The 15,374-nt window shown below is 37.3% G+C and overlaps 1 protein-coding gene across 13 annotated transcripts in view; it reads right to left on the reverse strand.

Moving 5' to 3' along the window:
- Positions 1 to 15,374, reverse strand: part of dlg1a (discs large MAGUK scaffold protein 1a) — a 128,620-nt gene that overhangs the window by 82,119 nt on the left and 31,127 nt on the right. For 11 of the 13 annotated variants that reach the window (XM_084129827.1, XM_084129832.1, XM_084129829.1 and 8 more), the window contains one exon: positions 392 to 559. In XM_084129827.1, coding sequence (XP_083985953.1) covers positions 392 to 559 — 168 coding nt within the window. Of the gene's footprint in view, positions 1 to 391; positions 560 to 15,234; position 15,374 lie in introns of those variants that run through there. The other 2 variants (XM_084129821.1, XM_084129836.1) reach the window with 1 other exon arrangement.

Genomic DNA, 15,374 nt, shown 5'->3' on the forward strand with positions numbered 1-15,374 from the left:
TATCCATTTAGCATAAAGGCTATATATATATATATATATATATTTATTTTTTTTTTTTTTTAGAACAAATTCTAATGAAATATTTTATATTACTCATCAATCATTTATTAATAATTAGTAATTATTGGAGTTTTTTATTCAATTAATCTGAGAAATAAATCAACAGATGCCTTGATTATCAAAATAATTCTTAGTTGCAGTCCTAGTCTCTGATTTAGTGTGTGAATGTTATTTTTTTGGTGTATGTTTGTTTGTTTGTAAACATGAAACTGATGGAGATTCTATCACAAGCAACATTGAAGCATGTTTACAGAGTGCACAGAGACATAGAATAGATGCCATGCAGCACTGAAATGTGTCATGGAGCCAGTGGAATTCTGGGAGATTTTACCTTCATAGGAGAGATGTGTGAATGGGAAACATAGCCGTGTACATTCTCAATCTGGGAGATGTTCTTCTCCGACACCTGCACCAGCTCAGGAGGACGCGCGTCCCCTGGTAGGTGTGGAGAGCTGTGTTCTGGAGGAGACGTAGTATCCTCATCCTGATATCTATATTTCTGAGAAAGAGAAAAAGAGAGAGAGAATGTGTACAGTTATACCAGCATAATATATTAAATGAATTTCTTGCAGCTACACGGACCCAAACATGAACTTGATACGCGATTTGATATTTAACCAGCGAGAGGTAAAGATTAATGCTCAAACCACAGGTAGATGAGAAAATGTTGAATAAAGGATCAAGTTTTATTGATTACATTGCAAAATAAAAATAAAAATTGCAAGCAATTGAAAACACATTGCAAACACATTGCATTATATATATACACTCACCTAAAGGATTATTAGGGACACCTGTTCAATTTCTCATTAATGCAATTATCTAATCAACCAATCACATGGCAGTTGCTTCAATGCATTTAGGGGTGTGGTCCTGGTCAAGACAATCTCCTGAACTCCAAACTGAATGTCAGAATGGGAAAGAAAGGTGATTTAAGCAATTTTGAGCGTGGCATGGTTGTTGGTGCCAGACGGGCCGGTCTGAGTATTTCACAATCTGCTCAGTTACTGGGATTTTCACGCACAACCATTTCTAGGGTTTACAAAGAATGGTGTGAAAAGGGAAAAACATCCAGTATGCGGCAGTCCTGTGGGCGAAAATGCCTTGTTGATGCTAGAGGTCAGAGGAGAATGGGCCGACTGATTCAAGCTGATAGAAGAGCAACTTTGACTGAAATAACCACTCGTTACAACCGAGGTATGCAGCAAAGCATTTGTGAAGCCACAACACGCACATCCTTGAGGCGGATGGGCTACAACAGCAGAAGACCCCACCAGGTACCACTCATCTCCACTACAAATAGGAAAAAGAGGCTACAATTTGCACGAGCTCACCAAAATTGGACAGTTGTAGACTGGAAAAATGTTGCCTGGTCTGATGAGTCTCGATTTCTGTTGAGACATTCAGATGGTAGAGTCAGAATTTGGCGTAAACAGAATGAGAACATGGATCCATCATGCCTTGTTACCACTGTGCAGGCTGGTGGTGGTGGTGTAATGGTGTGGGGGATGTTTTCTCGGCACACTTTAGGCCCCTTAGTGCCAATTGGGCATCGTTTAAATGCCACGGCCTACCTGAGCATTGTTTCTGACCATGTCCATCCCTTTATGACCACCATGTACCCATCCTCTGATGGCTACTTCCAGCAGCATAATGCACCATGTCACAAAGCTCGAATCATTTCAAATTGGTTTCTTGAACATGACAATGAGTTCACTGTACTAAAATGGCCCCCACAGTCACCAGATCTCAACCCAATAGAGCATCTTTGGGATGTGGTGGAACGGGAGCTTCGTGCCCTGGATGTGCATCCCACAAATCTCCATCAACTGCAAGATGTTATCCTATCAATATGGGCCAACATTTCTAAAGAATGCTTTCAGCACCTTGTTGAATCAATGCCACATAGAATTAAGGCAGTTCTGAAGTCGAAAGGGGGTCAAACACAGTATTAGTATGGTGTTCCTAATAATCCTTTAGGTGAGTGTGAGTGTGTATATATATAGAGTGAGTGAGTGTGTGAGATATGTGTGTGTGTATGTATGTGTATATATATATATATATATATATATATATATATATACACACATACATATATACATACATACATACATACATACATATATATATATATATATATATATATTCACACATATATTCACATTGGTTAAATGAGACTTGGGCATTCAAATTCAAACTGCAGTGTAACATGCTTGTGAATGATCTGAAGAAGAAGAAGAAAAAAAACAGTTTAAATCCAGCACTGGTACAGAACTGTGAAACTATTTCAACTCTTTTTCTCTCTAGACCTCACTCCTGAGATGGCAAACACTTTTTAAATGAGCCAGGCACCCCCGGATCCTACCCGCCACAGAGTCATCACAGTCGACCCCAATCTGCCATGACTGTATGTGAAACACTGTTCTGCTACTTTCTTAACGGGAATCGCAAATTATTCAGCAGTGCCTTTTATCCGTAGACATCCATCTTTTCCTGATACATATACCCGCCTCTATGGCATTATTGGAATATGGGTTAGGAAATGCAAACACAAGTCTAGAGGGAAGAAAAAGAGGGCAGTTTTTTTAGAGAAGGTAGATGCCCAAAAAGTGGGACAAGCTCCAAGTTGGGGTCTTATGCTGGTTGCTTATAGTAACGTCACTGCCTCCGAGCAGCATGGGGGAAGACTGAGTGGATTTGCCCATATGGAGAGATTCAAGGTAGAATCCCATGCCCTATTTTAGCACTGAAAATTAAATCATGAAAAACTTAATTAAAATTAGACCACTGCATAAAAAAGAACATTACAAGCTGCTTTTGATGCAATGGTCTATTTTGTGGTGGGACCAGTGAAAAACAACAATTGTCTCAACCAGGGGTGCGTTTCCCGTACAACGACGTGACTCGCTGCTTCACTACCATAGTACGATGCGCCATTGGAGAAATTAACTAGCTAATCACGACTGTTTGCCGAAACCATACTGTCGCAAATTGGTGTTCAACCACGTTGGTTAATGATGTCACGCAGGTGGTGGAGTATTAACTCATTTTAATGAATCTGTTTGAGATTGAATTAATGCTAGATGTTTTGCTAAAAAATACAGACATGACATCTGAGGACTATTTATCATTTTTCTCAGTTATTTTGCTTTATTTCCAGATTCAATCATAGGCTCGTTCTCACGTACTAGAGCACGTTCGCGCATGCGCACTCTTCAAAAATCTCTTGACAAACTAAAAGACGTAAATGACATTTGTATGTATTCTAAATAAATTTGTACTGAATGTCAGCTTACTTATTTGGCTCAAGATAAGGATTTATTGAGTCCATGCCATGCAAACAAACCATGCTTCTAACCACAGGTCGAGAGCTGTAGTTCCGACCACACAACTTTGCGATGCTGTTTGCGTATGTTCGTTGGAACTACGTTTTCGGGAAACACCAACTCGTTGAACTACGCTGATAACGACGGAACTTGCGCCCATAGTTGGCTAACAATGCTTTTATGAAACGCACCCCAGCCCAGCAGAAAAAAAAACGTATTGTTGAGGCCCTGGTGTATATTGAACAGACAGAAGAGAAGTGTGCTACTACTACTGACACTTTGGTTAATGGGACCACAGAAACCCTGTGCACAGAATTCTTTGCCTTGTTCCGAACTCAAAGTTCAAACTCAACTCTCAGCGGGCCACAAAGCCAGTGAAATTGAAAGGTGAGTTTGAACTCAGAGCCACTGCTGGGAGAGAAAGGGACAGACGGGGAGTAGTTCTTGAGATGTTATTACACCGCTGAGTGCTTCAGTGACTCAGCTTCAGGCTCACTGTGGGGCCAGCTTGCCTGGATAATGAGCTGCTCGACTGGCTCAATGCTCTCTCACTCTGTGCTGGTCCGTCCAAGCCGAGCTAACGTCAGTAAAACCGAATAAAAGCAGTGAGATCACTCACAAAGCTATTCAACCAAGGAGGACAGCTCTTGGAAAACTTGACAGCAGTGAAAAACGAACGCTAGACAGGCTTTACACAGACGACGTCCTCTGCAATACAATGTCACTGCCTAAAGCAGGGTGAACCTTGAGAGGTGCGCGGCTGTTAGAAATGCAGCTTGATGGATGCTGTGTAGGATCTCAAGGAGTGGAAAAGCCCCGCGCCTGCTCCTCGTGCCCCTTCTGTCTCGGGTCTAGCCGTGCCGCTGTAAAGCTGTCAGCTCTTGTCTGTTTATCGGGCAGAAAACAGAGGCCCAGAGCTCAGCAAACACAGCACTTTATTATAGACACTTCACCTTGAATACCTTCGGGAGAGCTCTGTAACACGGCTGCACATCCCAGAGCTGCCAAAACAACTGCGTTCACTCCACAATACTAAGCATTATTTGCATGATAAATGCGTAATCAGCATAATTTGGGATTATGAAGTCTGGCACATTCACCTCGGCTGAACCACACAGAGCAGGTGTTTACTGAAAGCCCAAATGTGTGGCCCCTTCAAACAAAAGACAAACATACTATTGGACAAAAAAAGTCTGAACGTTAATTAAACAAATTCTATGATTTTACCCCCATCCCCAAAACAAGTTTTATTTATAAACCGCTGTATTTGCCAAGAAACTCAGGCCCATTTGAGAGCCTTTGACCTAATTATACTACCAATAAGGATTTGCATTGTAGGGACCAGCTTTTCAGGCCAGATGAGCATTTTTGTCAAAAAACAAAATTAGAGATGCACCGGTCAACCGGCCATAAATCAGAACAGGCCGTTTTTTACTCCAAACACACAATTTTATTTTGTCAATCTCTATTCCAGACTTGCACACAAACTGCATTGTAATATTTTCACACAAATTACATTTTGGGAAATTATTGCAAAGTCTGTAAACAGGATGTTAACACAGGCCAGAGATAGGACGTGCTGAAGACGGGCGCAAAGAAAAGAACACAGACACACCAGCAGAGCAAATACTTTACCATGCACAGCAAGCTCGCTGTTTATGGTGCTCAAAATATAGGAAGAAAAAATAAATATTGAATTGATGGTGGGGGTTTATATGAATGTATCTCTGAAGGAAACTGACTGTCTTTCAAAGGCATTTTCTTTTCCTCTTACCTCCGTATAAAGTAGTGTTTATTAGCGTAGCGCTGCTTACCGCGGTACGCAAAGAAATTGCTGATGTTCCATAAGTGCCACCTACTGTCAGAGCGCGAATTTGCATTTTCATTCAGTCCATCTGCTGTTTTTGTTTTGTGCAGGTGTCTTATGTAGCATCATTTCACAAATCTTGAGTCAGACCTTTCGGTTATTGCTTTAAATCTTGAAATGTATACAATCTAATTCAAATAAAAAAAAAAAATGTTAATGCTTCATGTGTGTAGCATTTTTTGTTCGGCCATGATTAAAATGCAGTGGTAGCCCCTAATTTCAAATGGCTACAGATATTTACTGTTTATGGTCAGTTTGCCTGTTATAGAGCAAATAAACAACAAATAAATTTGCTAGTAAGTAAGTAAGTGTAAGTAAGCAAGTAAGTAATAAATTAATAAATAAATGGCAACCACTATCCGAAACAGGCAATTTGCTTGTTTTATAAAAAAAAAAAGAAAAGAAGCAGTGCCCCACCATTCAAAAGTTTGTGGTCGGTAAGATTTTTAGAAAGAAAGAAAAAAAAAAATATTACAACTTAAAAACTTTTTATTTTAATTTATTTTAAAATGTAATTTATTCCTGTGATGGCAGCATCATTACACCAGGTTTCAGTGTCACATGATCCTTCAGAAATCATTATAATATGCTGATTTGGTGCTCAAGTAACACTTCCTATTATTATCAATGTTGAAAACAGTCGTCCTGCTTAATATTTTTGTGGAAATCGTGATCTTTTTTTCTGGATTTATTGATGAATATAATCATTTATTTGAAATGGAAGTCTTTTTTAACATTAGAAATGTCTTTACTGTTGATCAATTGAAAGTGGTCTTGCAGAATAAAAGTATTAATTTCAGTAGTGTATATTCTGATACAGTATTTTGATTAATTTACCTTTCATCCTGCTGCAAAATTAATCTTAAAGGGATAGTTCAGCCAAAAATTAAAGCTCTGTCATCATTTATACACCATCATGCAGTTCTGAAAACTCTGCTCATACAAAATTATTGTATCACTTTAGAAGACTTAGATTAAACTGCTGGAGTTGTATGGATTACTTTTAAACTACATTTATGGAGATTGAAACTTTTGGAACCCATTGATTTTCACTATATGGACGAGAAAAAAAAAAAGCAGAAACATTCTCAGAGTATGATTATTTGAGTATGGAACAGCATGAGGGCGAGTAATTGATGACAGAATTTTATTATGGGGGTGGATTATTCTTTTAACCAAGAAGTTTTTTTAAACAATGAAGCTGGTTTCTAGATGGACCAAGCTGATAGACCATCTTGGACTAGCAGCGAATAAGCTTTGATGTTCCAAAATAGCTTAAGCTATATTTTCCAGCAGGGTTGTTGTAAAATTAATTCAAAAATAGAGTGCATATTTGATTACAACTTCACATACCATTCCAATAAGTGCAGTGTAATAAGTTATTCCTCTCCCTGCCCTTTTCCTACTGAGATCCACAGGGCAGACAGGAACGAGACATGAGATCATCACATCCACTTTGACTTGTGCTTAAACCTGGGAGATGAAGAAAGAGCTGACATCTTAGCAGACAGTGTGCTGTGAGCAGAATTAAAATAGTTTCTGCCTCTTGTCTCTCTAGGAAACATCATGGCCCTCCCTCCTCCCAGCTGTCCCCACTGCAAAACCTAAAATTAAACTTTCAAAGCACATTGCTACTGCTCATCCAGAACTGAAGTAGCCAGAATTTCGTTACACTCAAACACCAGATAAAAATACAAATAAAGCAACAACAAACGCTATGGGTCACTTGCAAAAGTTCCCTGAAATAACCGTGTTTGTGCGTTTGGGGGCGGGAGTAATGAAGGGAGAGCTGTGTTTGTTTGGGTTGATTTCAAATATCAACAGTGTTTCTAAGAAATCACTTACTGCACCTTTAAAAGTAACCTTTACTATAATATTCTGGTTTGGTGTTGATGAATGAACCTTACTGAACCTACTGATGGGGGTCTGAGTGTACATAAAAGACAAGAAAAAAGGTTGGGAAAAACTGTTCCAAGTCTTTCATGAAAAACAAACAAGGGCAGGTTTTACTGTTCGAATTAGAAGCACAAATCTTAAAAAAACAAACAGAGCACACATATTGTTTTCGTTACACATCAAAAAAGAAGACGGCTGTCTGTTTCTTGGCAGTTCTCTCTTGAGATGACTATAATTAACTAGCAGGAAGCCAGCTGTAGGTCCTTTATGAGAAAGCTCTGTATCTGTGAAGGCTCAAACTGGACGAGGACAACAGCCATGAGCAAATGCTGGGTTTTCAATCAACATAAAAGGCAGGACATTATTCTATTTCACCTCAAAGTCACTTTTACGAAAATGCAGTTAAGGAATAGCTTTTGAACCATAAAAACTAGATTCAGACTCAGTTTGAGCATGATAGTCCATCAATAATGTAGACTAAAACGTTTTTGAAGAGGTTTGAAAATTGGCTACACTACCTCTTACTCCCAAAAAAGATATAGTATTAATGTGTGTCAATTGGACAGCAAATACACTGTAATCCTTTTTAAATATTACTATAAATGTTTCATACTTTAATGCATGCATGTTTTTTAGAACCTGCTCTGATAGGGTTCAATTAACTTTAATTTTGTGAAGGAATTTTTTTTTTTCATTTTTGGGTGAACTATCCTTTTAAGTTTGCATTAAAGAAAAAACAAAAACACTTGCTGTGTCCCAATTCACATACTACTCGTTCTAAATAGTATTCAAAATTAGAACTGTGCCCCCCAAATCGTAGTGTTGAAATGAGTATTCCAAAGGACACCTGGATAGTCTACTTTTTCAGGTTAGAATCTGAAGTCCAGATCCATTTAAAAAAGGGTTTAAAAATAAAGTGTAAAAAATATATATATAAAAACATGTGCAAGACCGACAGTTAAGTAGGGAGGTTTAGATAAAGTGGTTTGAGTGATTAATAATCAGTATCTAACCTGATGAAAATATGTTTATTCAATGTTATCCACATTTTATAAAAAATAAAAAATAAAAAAAAGTTGGTCATTAACTTTTAAATTCATCATTATGCAAACATATGAGGAAAGTTCTCCGCATGAAGGAGCCACACCTGGCAAATCAACGTGCTACTATTCTCTCAGAAACGGTATGGAAATTAAATTAAATTGAATGTGGAGGATTTTAACGGTGACAAGATGATTGACGGCAATTTAAACAGTGACATGTCGCATAACCAAGCAACAGAGCTGCCCGTTAAAGATGCAACTATGACAAAATGATATGTCCCAAAACTTGCCTATTATTCAGCTACACATTCAAAAGTATGTACTTTTTCTTCACAAAAACAGTACTTTTAGGGCATATAAGTGTACGAGTCGGTGAATTGAGATGCAGCAACTGTTACTTTGTTTTGAATAAATCGGTGGTTATCAACACTGACACCCTGAAGCATGACGACATATCTTGTTGCTCATATTTGTTGTAGGGTAACTTTGCATGCTTAAAATTTAGTGTGATTGGACTATGAAGAATTCCATAAAAGCATAGCTTGTTGTCTCCCTGGTCTTCCTTCCCTTTTTTCCTCGTACATGCCCTTGTTACATCATATGCACTCGGGGCAACCGCATTGTAAGACGTTTTACACACTTCAGTAGGATTCCCTCTGCTGCTCTAATGGCTCATCAACGTAGAGGGTGATCAATTTTAGCATGCCTTACGTAACGAATTGCTAATGAATGATGCTCATGTGAGAGCATGTGGAACTGCTGGTCACAAAAGGAGCTTCACGGTTAACTGACTAAATGGAAAGTGCTCAGTTATATAAGTCAATATGTAAGAGGATCCCAATGCCCAATGCAGATCTTCAGAATAAAATATCAGACTGCACCTTGTACAGTAAATAGTTGAGCTAAATAGCAGTGATTTCCATTTTAGATATGAATTAGCATCTTTCTGCTAATTAGTCCAATTATTTTAATGCATAATGTCTGTATACCAAGAGACAGTAGAAATGTGTTAACTAGGGGTGTAACGATACCCTCATGTCACGATTTGAGCTATCACAATACTGAACTCACGATACGATATTATTGCGATACTCCAAGACATTTGGTAAACTGTTGATTAAAATGTTATATTTTGGTATTACATTGGGTGTGGAAATCAATAAGCTTGGACTTGGTGCTGATAACCCAATACACACATGACAATGGTAACTAAATAAAAATAAATAATAAATAAAATATATTCATGATTCTGAGGCTGAAAATCCAGATTTATTTTAGACGAATATGCTTGCACTCTGTCACTGACTGGATATATTTAAAATAATGCAGGCCACTTTTTACAGGTAACATAAGACATTTGGCATTATCAGGACCCACAAATATTTCCCCATAGCATTATTATACATTATATTCAACATTATATATGGTAGTTTAATGTAGTACTGACACTAAAACTGTAAACTTGAATTTTTTCATGCACAGTAATTTTCATTTTGGGTGAACTATTGTAACTATTTGGGTGAACTACATATTGTCACTATCCACGATAAATAATTGCGATATATTGTGACACGATATATTGTTACACCGCTAGTGTTAACCGGTAAAGATTCAGCAATAACGTATATTTTTGTGACAGGTTGTTATATAGCCTATAAAGTGTATTAGCCTATATTATATTATATAATATAATATAATTCAAAAGGCAGGTTGCAATATTATAGCTGAATCTTCTCCAGTACAAAAAAAAAAAAAACTCATACTGATAACAAAAAAACAAAATAAATGTAGAGATGATTAATTATTTACCTTAATTTTCTATTACTCCATCATAGTTTCATCACTGGGTTATAGCCATGCATGTACAATTTAGTTTATTAGTAAGTGATGGCTGTTAAGAACAGCTCCGTTGTAAAGCATAATTTCATACAATTTGCCGTTTAATTCTTCACAGCGATTTCCATTTAAGAACACATTAGCGGTTGATGACAAAAACGGCAGGTGGGGATAGTGAGGGGAATGGGGATGACACTAAAACCTAATAAACAGCTCTGCAGGCCAGGAGAAAACAAGCTGTCTGGAGCATACCAAACATGCTTCCTCTACAATCCACATCCCTGAGAGAGACATGAGACATCCATCTGCTGACCTTCACATCAGCTCTACCAACCGCCATAGCTGCCAACAAGCACGGAAATCAACACAGAAAATAAAGAGGGAAACCAGAAGAGAAGCACAATTTGAACATCTTAATATAAAGAATAAGTGATTGAATGAGAGACAGGCTATTTCATTGATCATCACACTCCAAATGCTGGAACATTGAAAACCAAAGAAAGTCCAGAAAGACTCCAATTAATCACACAATCAACTGGCAGTGAGTGTCGTGGGATTATAGAGAAAACATCAACTAAAAAGGATTAGACCTATTTTTTCTCAATTTCAATAGAAAAATTGATCTTTGCAGTATCATTGGGAAAGTAATTCAAACTGAAGGGAGAAAGGCTATAATTTAACACTAGAAGTGCCAGAATTATATAACTACTAGAACTGCCGCAAGCGGTCATTTTGACCGCTAGATTCCAAACTCTATATCTTTAATGATAAATACCAAATTGAGAGATTAATGCATTTATTGTATTAGGATATCTTTTAAAAACAAAACAACACCAAACTGTACATTTAAACAAGTTTAATTATACATCTATAAATAATAATATCCGTAGATGTCCTGAACAAAATGACGGAGCAGCCTATGTTTTCATGTTTACACTGTTCGATCGCGCCCGCGCCTTATACACACACACACACACACACACATCATATTCCAGCATTGCAATCTTGACATCGCAGCCTGTTCATTATAGCCATAATAAAATATAATAATAAAATAGTCAACCTAACATATAAAAATTCCACTGCTCTGTTTATATAGTCAGTAGTACAATTCGTACCATTTTGCGCATGTGAAGAGGATGATTTTTTCCGTCGATATTGGAACGTGAGTGAAGTACAAAGCCTAAAATAAAGAATAGTTTACCATCCAAATACATCGCAAATGTTGAAACATTTTGATTCTAATTAGAGAGTTACGTGAGCCCAACGCCGCTTACTTTCACTTTCGCTTGAAAGTAGCCTATTTCATTTTGGCTTGTTTATAGTTATTTTTTCATTCTTGTTCTATTCTGAATATCATTACATTTAAATGATTTGTTGTGGAATATGTTTTGTGTATTTTTTACCACATTTTATTGTTGTGTACATACCGCGAAATTCAGTGCGGTCAATCTGACCGTCTATGGCCGAAATAGGTAAATATGTTCATTTGTTTTTTTGCCTTATGTGTAATTTATATGAAAAACATTTTAAATGAAAATACAGACACTTTTAGGAAAAGTCAGGTACCAGCAGGATTTTATTTATTTTTTCAACAAAGTTTTTGCAGATATAAAATTCAAAACGGTCAAAATGACCGCCATGGCAGTTCTAGTGTTAAATTAGCCATATCATAGAAAACAAATATTTACTTCTTATAGATGTTTCGCTGAGGTCCAATTATATAGTTAGTCTTTTTTTGTTGTTGCTAAAAGCAACCAGAATTTAAAGTGCCCGTTATGCCATTTTAAATTTTTACATGCATCCAGGGTAAAAAAAAAACACTTACTTTTTTGTCATAGTATACATTGCTGCATCACCTTTTTTCTTACAGTGTCTAAACACTAAACCCCTCCTTTCTGAGACCCTTCTCTCATCTGATTAGTCAGATGGCTGTCTGTTGTGACTGGTCTACCGTATTACAGCACGTGTTGGAAACAAATCGCCCATACCATATTGTATGTATATACCACATGAGTTGAGTCCTCATCCTTTGGAAGTGCATGCAAAGTGGATTTGCTTTCGCAGCGCAGAAGACTGTGACTTCTCGTCAACACAAACCAAACTTAAAAAATTTAAATAAAATAAAAAGCAAAGCAAATTTGTTACAAACTTACGTAGGTTTCGGGCAGTTCAGAAATTCCATTTATCTCACATTTTGAAACTTTGCAGACCTTTTACATTCACAAAAATTAATTTAACATGCTACATGACAGGTAGGGTACAACAGGGCTAAAGGCGCACCGGGGTAAAAGGGCGCTTTTTACTTTATTCTCTTTTAAACCAGCAGATGGCACAAAAATTCAGCTCAGCACTTTTCTTAACAACCGCTTTTTATGATGCATGTGGAAGTTTGGCTGATCCTTGACGCGATCGTGTTTATAGACAAAGGACGTGTTAATGTTTTTCAGTTTTATTCAAGGTACTTAAAGCAACAGTTTTTCAATAAGGGAAGAATATGTAAAAGTATGGCATTTGGGGTAAAAGGTGCACCTGCTGTTGGGGCAAAAGGCACGAAAATAAACATGATAATAAACATGATAATAAACAGCTGGCTGACTTTTCCAATTGTTTACATGACATGGTTAGATTCAGATGGTAAATATCATATATCAAGTTGGGTGTCCACCTTAGAGATAATCATCATATTTTAAAAAAATATGATATTAATCATATCATATTAAAAAACATTTTTGTTACTACTGTAAAGCTGTATTAAATTACTATGGGATCTCATTCAATGCTTTCAGAATCTTTGCTTTTTAAAATAATTTTGTTTCTGTATTTTTAAAATGAACATTTTAATGACAGTATATTTATTGAACAAAAATGAATTTTTATTTATCAAAATTAACCCGAAGATAGTACAAACTTTAAATAAAGTGATTGTTTTTAACAAATATTAACTAATAGCTAAATTATAGTAGTAATAATAATAATTTGTTCCTTTTGCCCCATACTGGTGAGCCTTTTACCCAGTGTGTGGAGGTAAAAGGCCTACCTTGCCACCTCATACATTTATAAGATTTTTAAACAAACAAACAAACCACTTTTATTATTTATTTTCACACAAAATCTTTTGCTCAATCAATGTTCAATAAAAGCATTTTTTTTTTTCTGCAATCATACTCTATGGGAGTAGTAAAAATCTTTCTTTTTTTTTTAAGGTGTACCTTTAGCACCATTGTACCCTAATATCTGAAAAAGCATAATAGGGGCACGTTAAATTTCAATGCCCTTTTCCCATGTCCAATGCATGTGAAATAAAAAAAACGGTGCTCTGATGCATGTACACACAGAATGCAGGTTTGTTGTCGGGTCAAATGTAGTTTCCAACTGCTTTTGTTCATTAATAACTCTTAGCTCTTCTAGCAAAGCACTGTTTTGTGAACCTTTCACAATGTAATCTGTGCTGAAAAATATGCCATTTCAAAAGATATACAACCTCAGAAGTTCACACATCCTAGAACAAAAAATCAGCTAGGAAAACTGAAACGTCTGCACTGAAATAATCAAATCGACGGGTGACACACATTCACGGTAAGCAGAACAAAGCTGATTGCAAAATCCCTAAATTTATAAAAGAGCAAACTTTCACGTCACACATGAAAAAACCGAAGCATATAAGACTCTTTCACAACTTTCTGTGTGACAAGCACATCCCAGCAGGATTAAATCAATGCTACGCAGAGCACAGCTTAGCTCAGGAACTTGATCTGACAAATGCACAGAGTCCAGGCAAAGCAAAGAAGCATCTGAAGAAGGATGCATGTGAGCTTTAATTATCAATGTGGAATCCTGTGTATCCTACAGGCTTCACTCACATTGCTGACTTTAGTCAGGCATCTAGAGCTGGGTGACAGCATGGGAAGAGGTGAATTTCACTGAAGTAATGTAGAAATAAACAGCTGTAAGTGTTGTTCATTGTTAGATCATGATCTTATTGTAAGGTGTTACTGTTAAGTCTTGAAATGCTTTGCGTTCACTGTAAGCTCATGTAGTTTTACTTATTCATTATTGTGCAATACACTGTAAAATGGCAGTAAGATGCGATACCTATAAATAAAACATGCAGCCAATGATGCATTTTGAAAGACTCTTTAGCTTAGCCACGCAACATCTTTATGACAGGTTTTTGGTAAAAATTAAACATACATACATCAATCTATAAACAATTTAAACATCATTTGCCATGTTTCTGCTATGCTCAAATGGCAAGGGGTCATCTCTGTGCTTGCCGGGGATTGACGGTCATTAGGAGTTAACAAGGGCTTCCCCAAGCCCTCTGATCTCACGCTTAGAAGAAAAGAAGGTTCAGCTATAATGAGAGGAAGCTTTATAGGACTGATCGGTCGGTGTAGGCGCAAAGTGACAAGCCATAATCCTCTATGCTCTGTGCAAGTTGCAATGCTTGGTAGATGGAGACAACGAAGACTAACCATTCAGTTGTGAAATAACGAAAAAAACAAGCTTCTTCCCCACAACCCATTCGCACATAGTAGATATAATTGGGACGCAGGCTAAGATACCCAGAGGACCAGGCGGTTACATAACTAAAATAACTTGCTATCCCGCTCTGAACTAGACGAGCAGAAAATGAACCAAAAGGAATCCTGTGCCTGAGCTATACTCTTGATTAGGAATGAACACTTCGATTGGCTTGTGTTTATTTGGCTTTAAGCTGAAATCAGTTCGTTTCAGCAAACAGAAGCCCAGAAGTCCCTCAGGATTTCTTTCCCAGACGCATGTGGTTTGTGCACCACAGTGGTGGAATTAAAGCCAGAATGGAACACACACGCAAGCTAGGTAGTCTGATATTTGAAGAGCGTCGGGTTGAGATCTTGTGAATATCGCCTATAGCTTTGCCATCATGGTCTCATTGAGCATTTCATTTGACAGACTAAAACCTGACAAATGGAGACTCTGTGAGACTTCCAACCTAATCACAAACTAATAGGATCACATGCAAAGGAATGGATCACTGCCACGAGAGTGTAACCTGCAGCATATGTTCAGATCTTAACCCACTAAAGGTGTCATCAACAAAATGTTCCTCAGTGTGAGAAGACAATTAGCAGCTCAGAGTCCAGGGACCATTTAAGCAACTACGTTTAAGCAACTGTCGCTCATGCATCTTTCTGATAAATCTATCAAAACAATCCCCTACCTTGCATCCAAACATAAGTGAGATGGTGCTGTTGGTGCATGCTACTTTACAGTGGCACAACATTGGCGAAAAGCAATCCAAGTTTTTGATGCTGGGAGACATTCTGCGCCGGGGCACTTCAATCCATCAGCGATTGAGGT

Source organism: Abramis brama (assembly GCF_963993115.1).
Source record: "Abramis brama genome assembly, chromosome: 11".
Taxonomy (NCBI): Eukaryota; Metazoa; Chordata; class Actinopteri; order Cypriniformes; family Leuciscidae; genus Abramis; species Abramis brama.